The 12,146-nt window shown below is 40.9% G+C and overlaps 2 protein-coding genes across 3 annotated transcripts in view; both read right to left on the bottom strand.

Moving 5' to 3' along the window:
- The window catches only part of LOC115782376 (noelin-2-like), a 37,584-nt gene extending 32,454 nt beyond the window's left edge, over positions 1-5,130 (bottom strand). Inside the window, exon 1 of one of the 2 annotated variants that reach the window (XM_030732560.1) lies at positions 4,612-5,130. In XM_030732560.1, coding sequence (XP_030588420.1) covers positions 4,612-4,755 — 144 coding nt within the window. In that variant the 5' untranslated portion in view covers positions 4,756-5,130. The remainder of the gene's footprint in view (positions 1-4,611) is intronic. The other variant, XM_030732554.1, reaches the window with a different exon arrangement.
- Positions 5,131-6,098: 968 nt separating this feature from the next.
- On the bottom strand, positions 6,099-7,136 carry LOC115782545 (histone-lysine N-methyltransferase SETMAR-like). Its single transcript, XM_030732797.1, has one exon. It carries the CDS (start codon positions 7,134-7,136, stop codon positions 6,099-6,101), a length of 1,038 nt encoding a protein of 345 aa, XP_030588657.1.
- Positions 7,137-12,146: the final 5,010 nt, after the last annotated feature.

The raw sequence follows: 12,146 nt of genomic DNA, 5'->3' as shown, positions 1-12,146 counted from the left end.
GCATGATAATGCCCGGCCTCATGTGGCGAAAGTTTGCAGGCAATTCCTGGAAGATAAGGGAAGTGATACCATTGACTGGCCCCCATGCTTGCCTGACCTAAATCCAATAGAACACCTCTGGGACATTATGTTTGGGTCCATCCAACACTGCCAGGTTGCACCTCAGAGTGTCCAGGAGCTCAATGATACCCTGGATCAGATCTGGGAGGAGATCCCTCAGGACACCATCCATTGTCTCATTAGGAACATGCCCCAACATAGGCATGCATACAAGCACGAGGGGGCCATACAAACTACTGAGTACCATTTTTAGTTTCTGCAATGAAACTTTAGTAAAGTGGGCTAGTCTGCTGCATCATTTTTTCACTTTGATTTTCAGGGTGTCTTTGAATTCAGCCCTCTGTAGGTTGATCATTTTAATTTCCATCAAATGATGTGGCATCCTTTCATTCCTAACATATTACCCAGTCCATATCAGTATAGATATCCAGCATTGAGATCTGATGCATTTTCAAAGTGTACTTTAATTTTTTTGAGCAGTGTTGATTGCCCTCCAGTTAGCTAATGTGCGAGGCAAGCCAGACACAAATACACAGAGATATAAGATTTTATTCTGCTCTTGATGAGCCAAAGTACAAACATGTTATAGAACTATATCAAGAGATTACTACTAAAATTAGAATTTGATGTAATTTGTTCTGTCTCGTGGATCCCAGATTTAATCTTTGTTCTTTATTTGATTCTTGGTGTTTTTTAATGGTTTAGGTTTTGATTTTCAGTCATTCCTGAGGCTTTATGAGTCTTTAGTTCTTGTCATGTTTTACTTAAGTTCATGTATGTTCTGTGTGTCCTTGTTTCAATGTGGTTATTAATTTCCTGCATTTCTTTGCTGTCCTTTGCTTCTTGTGTTAGTTGTACTTCCCTTCTGTCCTCACCTGTGTGATTATTCTCACCTGTGTCCTTCTGTGTATAAATTGTCCCGTCTCCCCTTGTCCTTTGTTGAGTTGCTTGTAATTCTACTCTGTGTGGTTTTCATGTGGATGTTGCCTTCCTGTTGGACTTGCTTTGGAAATCTGCTATTTAGTTTATTGGATCTTGCTATAGCCTAAATAAGAGGTTCACCTTTTGTTACTGGAACTCTCTGTAGCTGACCTTTGGGTGCTCTGATGAACTAATTTTTGCACCCTGCATTCATGAACTCCTTAAAAAAATCATTTAATTTTTTTTTTCATTTAAACGTGCACTGCTTGAATTTACCCACGAAAATGTGAAATTTTGAACTCACGGCAGAAATCCAGTTTGTTTCTTTTCCCAACACTGAATATTTGATTAAAGAAAGAAAGTACTGGAATAGTGCTGATAACACACAATCAGGTGCTCTTCAAAGATGAGGCCAGTTGTCAACAAGAGATTTTTTTAAATTAAATAACAACAAACAACATTTGTGCTTATTATTAATGAAAGTGGTATTGATTTGTGGGCCAAAATCTGAGGCGCTCTGGTTTTAAAAATGATTAATTCATGGATCAAAGACTGTTTCAAATCGGAGAATCTCTATCATATCAAGAACAAAGAAAACAGGCATTTTAGTTACAACTCTTAAGAGGCACACTGTGTGCTATTCTACCATTTGAGAGGCATTTCAAGTGGCTCTTTCTTAACTCTGTTTAAATATTTGAATGCTATAAATTCACTGTTAATTAAGTGTCAACACTCCAGCTGGTGTAATAGTATATTCATTTCACTATTTGGTATTCAGACAGCAGGATAAGTTAAAAAAAAAACACCATTATCTGCTTCCACAGGGAGATCCTATTTTTAATCTTTCATAGCATAAAGAATGACACAAATCCAACCTTCATCTGCTGAGGTGATGTTAAAGACTGCAGCACAGAGGAGTGGACAGGCAATTATTAGCACTTGAAAAATACAATCTAAGTTGTCATATAACCCCCTTTAAAAAAAAAAAAAAAGTTTTTGGGTTATATGGGAATTCATTAGGTCGTGCTGAGGTGACACCTGCCATTCCCTGAGAGCTGACCATTTGGAGACAAGTCACAGAAGAACATGTTAAAAAAAAAAGAAATAAAGAAGAAGAACACACTAAATCATGAGCTCATTACTGTGAGATTTATCCAGGTCTGCAGCTTGACCTACTTAGTGATAGCACTTTAGAACAATGTAAAGGAACGGCTGAGTTTGATCTGACACTCACAGCCTGTCACACTGAGCTGCCCTAAAAACCCTGAAAAAGAATAATGGCAGAGGAGGAGGAGGAGACTGCTGAGAGGATGAAGGCATGAGAGGGAAATATGGAGAGGGGAGCGCGACGGCCCGGAGGGAAACATCTGATAAATCTATCAGCTGGGTTCAGCGGGGTAACCTTGAAGTCCTGTTCACAATGGAGCTGACGATGTCAGGGTGGAGGTTTAAAAGAGGAACATGTGAATGGGCTGAATATATGAGCTTCACTTGTGCCTACTGCTCGATGTAATTAAACAGAGGACATATGGCACCTCAGGGCTCATTTCACACAAGGGAAAAATGATAAAAATCTACACAGGCAGCTCAAATGATTGTGATCAGAGCAAATACAGAGAGCGCAGAGCAAACACAGCCGCCTTTCTGCAGTTGACAAATTGTTGATAAGAGGCCGAGGAGACAGGAGAATTTACAAAACTCAGAAAGTGTGTGTAACATTTTATATTAGACAGAAATCTGAAAGTCTTACTGACACCATCTAGCTTAGTGATTTCCAACAAAGGGTACATTTATCCCAAGTGGCACTGCAATGAAAAGACTGTAGAGGAGCCTTTTTTTTTTTTTAAGTCATATGATTAAGGAAAATATGCATATTGTGAGTCAGCAGTGATAATGAGCACTACATGCTTTGAGTGTGACAAAACAGATTAGCAGCAGAGAAGCTGCAACAATACTCAAAACATAATGTAATGTATGGTTAAAACAGCAAGGAATACAATAGAAAAAAGTAAGAGGTCAACAACTAGACAATAAATGGATTAATTGTTAAAATACCTTAAACTAAAGGTTAAAGAATTCAAAGGTAAAAGCCATGGATAGAAAATAGTTAAAATAGTTGCTTAAAACAATGGGAAAACCAAGTGAAATATCAAGCTTCTGCTACTCTGTAAGCACCTGCTCATTTGTATGAGCAAACCTTATAAAAACAAAAAAACCTTTGTGTTTTATCTGTGTTTTAATTAACATGCAGTTTAAAATGAATTCAGCACATTTGAACACATTTGGAACCTGACAAGAAGTGATGATTAAAGGACACTTGAGTTCATTTGATAAGACTCCAGGGAAATACATTTGAAAGAAGGAAAAAAAAAGAGCTTAGGAAAGAGTGATGTAGCCAACAATTAAATTCACACACCATTAAGCTGGATTATAGAAACACAACAGCCTGATTTCAGAGATTTTCCACCTAGAAACTGTCTTTCATCTATTTAGGCAGCAGCACTGCCCATCTAACATCTCCATCTGTTTTCAGCCACTCTATGTGTGTGTGTGTGTGTGTGTGTGTGTGTGTGTGTGTGTGTGTGTGTGTGTGTGTGTGTGTGTCCGCACGGATGTGGGGGCACCTACTTGCATGCACTTTGCTGAACTTGCAAAGTAGCACCATATAGCAGATGTGAGGTGCCTTTTGAGCCAGAGAGGTAAATCATGCAAACCCTGTGTGTGTGTGTGTGTGTGTGTGTGTGTGTGTGTGTGTGTGTGTGTGTGTGTGTGTGTGTGTGTGTGTGTAAATACACACAAACACACAAAACACAATACACACACAGGATATATGCATGTGGGGTGAAGACACCTGTGTGTGCAGTGGTCTCCCATGTCTTGGGTTGCCAGGGGGGTTGCTAGGGCAACAAATCACTGGCTGTCCCATTGGGTGAGTCAGCCTTCCCCAGGAGAAATATCACCCCAGTAAGTCTGAGAAAGAGCAATCCTATTACCAGTGTGGGGGTGCAGCAGTGAGTTTTCGTGTGTGTGTGTGTGGCAATGGGTGCATACTGTACATGTGCTCTTTATGACTCATAAAAGGTTACTTATTTATTTATTAGAGCTATTTATTCTTCAGTTGTGCCACCTGCTGTACTATATTTTCTAATTGTGTTCTAATTCTGATCCTGTGAGCCCTTTTTTCTATTCCTCTGCCTCTTATGTCTTCTCTGCATCAAATAACTGCTGCATGCAGGCTAAATATCCAAGAATATCTTGATAATTAAATCTGACTTATTCCCACTGTCATTTCAGATATTCAAGTTGTTTTTTTCTTCAATAAAAAAAAACAGAAATTTATCTTTGAATAATTGCAAATCATGGCTCAAAAGAGCACTTATGTCATTACATTTCCTGATAGCGGATGTTGTTGTGTAGAAAAGAGCTTGCAGAAGTATGTGAAGGTACGCTGAAAAACACAAATAACTCAAGTGGCAAGTCGACAACAGAAACGTTTCTCTACTGTTTAACCAGCTGAAGATGATGAAGATGAAGTTCTGATAGCACACATATGCACTGTGTGTATCCCTTGTGTGTGTGTGTGAGTGTGTGTGTGTGTGTGTGTATAGTCATATGAATATGAGTACATACACTGACGATGCGTTCGTGCGTGCCCTCAGAGGAGATGATGGTTCCATTGAGTCCAACCAGCGACGGTAAGGTTTGGGACATCCAGTTAGTTACCATAGCCATGGTGCTGAGCACCGCTCCAATCTTCAACATGGGAACACTCATCCTGCTGCATACACATTCACACACCGCACACACACCGCACACACGCTAAAAGAAACTCTGGCCGGCTCTCACACACAATCCAAACTGTTGACAGCAGTCATACCTAACAAGAGCAGCCACACAGCATGGTGTTACAGGTTGTAAGGGCACTCTGCAGCGTTTAAAAAAAAAAAAAAAAAAAAAATCACTAATTTTCCCACTTCTGAAGTCTAAGACACTGCCACAGGTTAGTAGATAAATCCACATGCATCCATGCAAAGACGCATCAAGTCCAAACATCCAGCTCAGGCTGCAGGAGGTGCTCCTGGAAACAGCTGGTCTGAACTGTGTGTGTCTCTGTGTGTGTGAGTGTGTGTTTCCTGGACTCCTTCCTTCGTCTGGCAGTGAGGCTTGTGGCTGAGCCAGCGCTGCTCTCTCATTTATCCACTAACTCTCTGCCTCTCACTCCCTCCCGCCTTTCCTCCACCCTCTCTCACAGACACACTCCTCCATCTCTCCCTCAGACTCTCACCTTTTCCTTCCACTTCTCTATCCAGGCACCACAGCCTCCTCTTAAACAATATTTGGTTTAATCAAAAAGCACACTACAAAAAAGTAGTAACGAGAAAAAAACATATTCATCCAGCATTTATCCTGTTTTCTTGTTTTTTTCTTTTCTCTTTTCATTTTCATACCATCTTCTTCTTCTTGTTCCTGACCTCTAATTTTTCCTTTTCATCTTGACTGCAGTCAACATGATCCTTTCTTTTCCCCTCTGTCCAGTGTCCCCATCTTTTCCTTTATATTGATTAAATGCAGACGCCTACAGGAATGCACAATGATCTGGACTGACCTATCCCTTAAGTGTGTGTGTGTGTGTGTGTGTGTGTGTGTGTGTGTGTGTGTGTGTGTGTGTGTGTGTGTGTGTGTGTGCTTCAAGTACATCACACACTGATGCAACACTGCCACCATGTGGCTGTTGGTGCCTGTTAACAATCAAACTATGCAAGAGATTTTACACTAGATTTGATCAAAACTTTAGAGAAAGTACAAGATGTACAGATGCTGTATTTGATCTGACTCTGCAGCATTTCCATGGCAGCAACAAGCTCCAAAAATAAAATCCAGCCTGTGTGCCACTTCTGTCACTGTCTTTATAGTGTTTGCATCTGCATGCTGAGGGACTGCAAATTAAAAGGAGCTGGTACAGAACTTAAAGCCTAAGTGTGTCCCAGTTAAACAAAATACTTATTGCATACACTATATACTGTACTATACTACATCTTAACTGAGTATCTACGAGGGTGGGCTGGAAAGTTCATAGGCTGACCACAATGCAATGGTCAAACTTGACCATATGTGTTTTATTTTTCGACAAAGTCTCCCCTGCGGTCCACACACTTCTTCCATCGGTGTTGCAGCACTTGGATTCCCGTGGTATAGAAGCTCTCAACCTGACCCTCAAAAAAGTCCTCAACAGCAGAGAGGACCTCATCATCAGTCCGATACTGCTTCCCAGACAAATGTTTTTTCATGTTGCGGAACAGAAAATAGTCAGATGGTGCCAAATCAGGAGAATACGGAGGGTGATCAATCAGCTCAAAGCCACAGTCGCGCACAGCAGCCATTGCAAGCACAGACTTGTGTGCAGGAGCATTGTCCCGGTGAAACAGGACCCCTTTCGACAGTTTTCCAGGCCGTTTTGACTCAATTGCCTTTCGCAGCTGCCTCAGCAAGTTGGCATAGTATTCTCCATTGATAGTATGTCCATTTTGAAGGTAGTCAATGAACACGATGCCCTTTGCATCCCAGAAGACGGAGACCATCACCTTCCCTGCCAAGGACACCACCTTGGCCTTCTTTGGTGGGGGAGAAGACAGGTGATTCCACTGCATGGTCTCTGGCTCAAAGTGGTGAACCCAACATTCATCTTGGGTGAGGAAACGTTCAAGAAAATCATCTGGATTTGCTTCAAAAAGTGCCAAGTTCGCCTGCGACGTGACCAGCCTGGTGCGCTTTTGATCAGGCGTCAAAAGTCGTGGCACCCACCGAGCGGAAATCTTTGACATTCCAAGTTCGTTATGCAGAATGTTCTCAACTCGTTCACGGGAGATGCCTACAGCATTAGCTATCTGATTAACAGTTAAACGGCTGTCATCCATCACCATGTGGTGAACACGGTCAATGTTTTCTCGGGTGGTGGCTGTGACAGGACGTCCAGACCTCTGGTCATCTTCAAGGCTCTCCCTACCCCTCTTGAATTCAGCTGCCCACTTTTGCACAGTTGATAAAGCTGGAGCATCATCCCCTAATGTAGCAACCATGTCAGCATGAATGTCTTTAGGGGCTAACTCCTTTTTCTGCAGATATTTGATAACACCACGGTGCCAAATTTTATCCATTTTCACAAAATGTCTCTAGTATTACTTTTCCAAGTCCTCAATTCTGTATCCAGTGTGGGTTTATCTGGAAAGAAAACATGCAGTTGGCATCAGTAAAGGTTGAATTTAAGGCATGCCAAATTTAATTACTGTATGATAACTCCTTCTTGGTCAGCCTATGAACTTTTCAGCCCACCCTCATATATGTCTCTTGCATTTTTAATGTTCTGATTCCTGGCACCCACACTCTCTCTTAGCAGCTTAGCAGCATTACTAGTAGTCACTAGACCATTGTTCTGTTGTTCAGTTTGTTTTTCTAGCCTGATATGTTTGCCTCCTCTATGTTGCTTCCCTTCATAAAGATGATAATGTAGTTTGTTTTCCCACAGACAATAAAAAAAAAAAAACGTTGGTTAACTTACACCTACAATTTGTCTTAAGTTTTATGAAGCTGTGAACAGTTCCTGTGTTTCTTTTTAGAGATATTTCCTGGCACATATTTTCTGGTTTATTTATTAATAATGAAAGCTTTGCAGGCCTTAAAAAGCTAAAGTGAAGTTATTATGCTAATATGCATGACTCACAGTTCAAAATAATCCTTTTTTATAATCTTACACTGAGCTTTTGTGCAGCCCCTCAGTTCATCCATTGTCTGAAGCAAGACACATTATTTCCTCTCTCTTTAAGGCAACTTTCTTCTAATTGGCTGCACTTTGCACACAAACAGGAGGTTTGAACAGCAGGTGGGTGGGGGAAGGGGGGGGGGGGGGTGGTTCTGTACTCAAAGCCAGAGATGTGTGTCTGAGATGATCAGATTAGGGAGATCTCCAGAGTTAAAAGGGTAGAAAAAACTGTCTTAAAGTAAGCATTTAGAGCACTCACTTGTACGTTCACAGATCTATTATTATTTGAAACTGTTGCCATGATTAATCTGAGCAGTCGCCATTTTAATATTATATATGACAGAAAATAAAAATCATTATGATTTGAAGTAAGAGTACAGTCATCAGGATGCAATAAAAAAAAATCATCTGGTCCTTAGCAGGTCTTAAAATTAGGTAAATACAACCTCAGATGTACAACAGCACACAACATATCACACCTTGAAATGATTAATTTCATAAAAACTAAGCCAGAATGCAGAAGAACTGTGTAAGATTTAAGTACACCCCTTGAATCAGTAGCTTGTCGAACCACCTTTAGCAGCAATAACTTGAAGTAATAATTTTCTCTATGACTTCATCAGCCTCTCACATGATTGTGAAGGAATTTTGTCCCACTTTTCTTTACAACATTGCTTCAGTTCATTGAGGTTTGCCGGAATTATTTATGCTCAGCTCTCTTAAGGTCCCACCACAGCATTTTAATCAGATTGAGGTCTGGACTTTGACTGGGCCATTGCAGCACCTTCATTCTTTTCTTTTTCAGCCACTCTGTTGTAGATGTGCTGCTGTGCTTGGGATCATTGTCCTGTTGCATGACCCACTTTCAGCCAAGCTTCAGCTGTCAGACAGATGGCCTCACATTTGACTCCAGAATACTTTACAGAGGAGTTCATGGTCGACTCAACAACCGCAAGGTGCTTTGACAGTTGATATGCTGCGCTTGGTTTTCACCAAACCCTTTTAGAAATAAGAGGCGTTCTCCTGGCAACCCTTCCATCCAAGCCATACTTGTTCAGTCTGTTTCTAACTGTGCTGTCATGAACTTTAACATTTAACAAGTTAACTGAGGCCTGTAGAGTCTTGTTTTGTTTTTTTGCAGTTTCTCTGAGCATTGCACCCTCTAATCTTGGGGTGAAATTGCTGGGATGTCCACTCCTGAGAAGATTGGCAAATGTCTTGAAAATTTCTATCTTATGAATAATCTTTCTCACTGTAGAATGATGGACTTTAAATTACTTGGAAATGGCGTTATAACTCTTCCCAGATTGATGGGTAGCAGCAATAGCTTCTCTAAGATCATTGCTGATGTCTTTCCTTCTTAGCATCATGTTAACACACACCTGAATGTTCCAGACCAGCAAAGTGCCAAAACTTCTGCTTTCATAGAGGTGCTCACACTTGCTGATGATTGATTAATCAAGCGCATTTGACTAGCAGTGCCTGGCTCCTCTTAATTCCTATGGAAGCAGGAAGGATGTACTGAGTTTTTCCACACATTGCGTCTGCATTTTGGGTTAATTTCTGTAATATATCATGTGTTGTTGGTCATGTGAGGTATATTTATCTAATTTTAAGACCTCCTAAGGACAATCCATCCATCCATCATTTTCTTCCACTTATCCTGTTCAGGGTCTTCATTCCATATTTACTGATGACTTGAACAAAATTCCATGGCGGATATAAATTTTGGTGACCATTAAGTTACATACGGGCTACACACTCGTATGTTGAACATGACATGTGAAAAAAAAAATGCAAAAGGAGAACATAACATTGCATTCACAGGGAAATGATGAAATGAATATATAGGAAAATCCAAATAATTAATAATAAATCTTATAAATTATAACATCTATATAAATATATAGATGTTAATGATTGCTGCATGTGTGATGATATTTGTGCAAAGTTTTGTTCAGACTGGTCCACCCATTAAGGGAGAGAGGATAGATACATACAAACACTATTATCAATATAGTAAGATGTTCTGATACATAAAAGCTTACATTGATCTGGTCAGTTAAGTAGCAGAGGGGGTTGTTAATCAGTTTCAGCTGCTTTGGTGTTAATGAAATTAACAACAGGTGCACTAGAGGGACAACAATGGGACAACCCCCAAAACAGGAATGGTTTTACGGGTGGAGGACACTGACATTCTTCCCTCCTCATCTTTTCTGACTGTTTTCTCACTAATTTTGCATTTGGCTAGGGTCAGTGTCACTAGTTGAGGTAGTTGAGGCAATACCTGGACCCTACAGAAGTAGCCCACAGGTAGTCCAACTCCTCCAGGATGGCACATCAATATGTGCCATTGCTAGAAGGTTTGCTGTGTCTCCCAGCACAGGCTCAAGAGCACGGAGGAGATTCCAGGAGACAGGCAGTTACTGTAGAAGAGCTGGACAGGATTGTAGAAGGTCCTTAACCCATTGGCAGGACCAGTATCGGCTCCTTTGTCCGAGGAGGAATGCGACGAGCACTGCTAGAGCTACAAAATGACCTCCAGCAGGCCACAGGTGTGAATGTCTCTGACCAAACAATCAGAAACAGACTTCAGACTTCATGAGGGTGGCCTGAGGGCCGGACATCCTCTAGTAGGCCCTGTGCTCACTGCCAGGATCATGGAGCCATATTGTCATTTGCCATAGAATACCAGAATTGGCAGGTCCACCACTGGTGCCCTGTGTTTTACACAGATGAGACCAGGTTCACCCTGAGCACATGTGACTGACATGAACGGGCCTGGAGAAGCCATGGAGAACGTTATACTGCCTGTAACATCATTCAGCATGACCTGTTTGGTGGTGGGTCAGTGGTGGTCTGGGGAGGCATATCCATGGAGGGATGCACAGACCTCTACAGGCTAGGCAATGAAACTCTGACTGATTTTAGGTATCAGGATGAAATGCTTAGACCCATTGTGAAACCCTACACTGGTGCATTGGGTCCTGGGTTCCTCCTGGTGCACGACAGTGCCCGGCCTCATGTGGGGAAAGTTTGCAGGCAGTTCATGGAGGATGAAGAAATTGATACTATTGACTGGCCCCCATAGTTGACTGACCTAAAACTAATACAAATACTTGTAGAAAATCTCTGGGACATTATGTTTGGGTCCATCTGACGCTGCCAGGTTGCGCCTCAGACTATCCAGGAGGTCAGTGATGCCCTGGTCCAGATCTGGGAAGAGATCCCGTGACCTCTGCATATCCAACCTCTTTGAAATCTAATACCTAATAGGAGAGCATTTAAGTGGTAATTCTTGATGAAGAGTACAAAATATGCACAGAAAAGGCTTAAGAAAACTCAAAAGAACTAAAAAAAATAGCTTAAATATACTGTATATTTATTTTGTGTACCAAAATGTAATACAGTGATCAAAAAGAATACAGAAATGTTGTCAAATAGACCTCAACACTAATCACTGATACAGAGGCTCAAGATCGTTAATTGTATTTTACAGCTGAATTCTCTGATGCACCAAATGAGAAATATACAATTTTCTGCAATGAACATTTGCAATCTGTAATTAGTTCAAAGTCCAGTCTAATAAAAATAGCACAATACTGACATATCAAATTGATAAAGCAATGTTTTTGAGCTGTTAAAAATGATATCCACGATGCTATACAGGGTACAACTGATGTGTGCGGTGTTTCTAATGTAGCAGTCCTGTAACAACATCAGCAGCTATAGAAGGACATGGCTGTTCCCTGTTTCGTGCCTTGAGCAATTATGTGTCAACAATTTAACTAACCAACACTAAATATTTCATAGTGCCTTTGTTCTCATCAGCAATAACATGCTCATTGTTTTTTTCTCGCCGTAAAGAGCCTGCAGGATACACATGGATTATACATAAAATGTCCTTCAGCAAATACTCTGAACTCTGAACATGAATATTTCAATCAGATGCACTTAAGGTTACACAGTCGTGAGGAGAAGGAGGAGAGGCACAACAGAGCCAACATGACAAGTGAGCGGTGTAAAACACCTTCAGGGTGTTTATGGTCACTGACTCAGGTAGCTGCCTCTCTGCATTTTACAAACTAATCATCGCTCTCTCTTCCATCAAGCAAGGGGACAAAGTTTCTGAGCACAACGCAGAACAAAAGATACAAAGAAGAAAACTCAAAACACTTAACATAAAAAATACAAAATAAAATGCAGATGATAGTGATGTCTATAAATCTATAAAAATGTGATTTTGGGAGGAACTGGAAGAATGATTCTGGTCAAGACTCCTCTGTCAGCAAACATATTTATCTAATATGATTTATGCTGTGGCTCTGCGAAGCATTTTATTTCTTTGGGTACATTTCTTTTAGAAAATACTCAGAAAGGTTTGGGGTGAAAGCCAGAGCCGTCCTGC

This window comes from Archocentrus centrarchus, chromosome 1 (genome assembly GCF_007364275.1).
Source record: "Archocentrus centrarchus isolate MPI-CPG fArcCen1 chromosome 1, fArcCen1, whole genome shotgun sequence".
In the NCBI taxonomy this organism is placed as follows: Eukaryota; Metazoa; Chordata; class Actinopteri; order Cichliformes; family Cichlidae; genus Archocentrus; species Archocentrus centrarchus.
This window is presented reverse-complemented; position numbering and strand designations above follow the sequence as displayed.

Bases quoted from the DNA above. Each gene is read 5' to 3' on its own strand.
- LOC115782545 (XM_030732797.1), bottom strand. From the start codon at position 7,136: ATGGATAAAATTTGGCACCGTGGTGTTATCAAATATCTGCAGAAAAAG.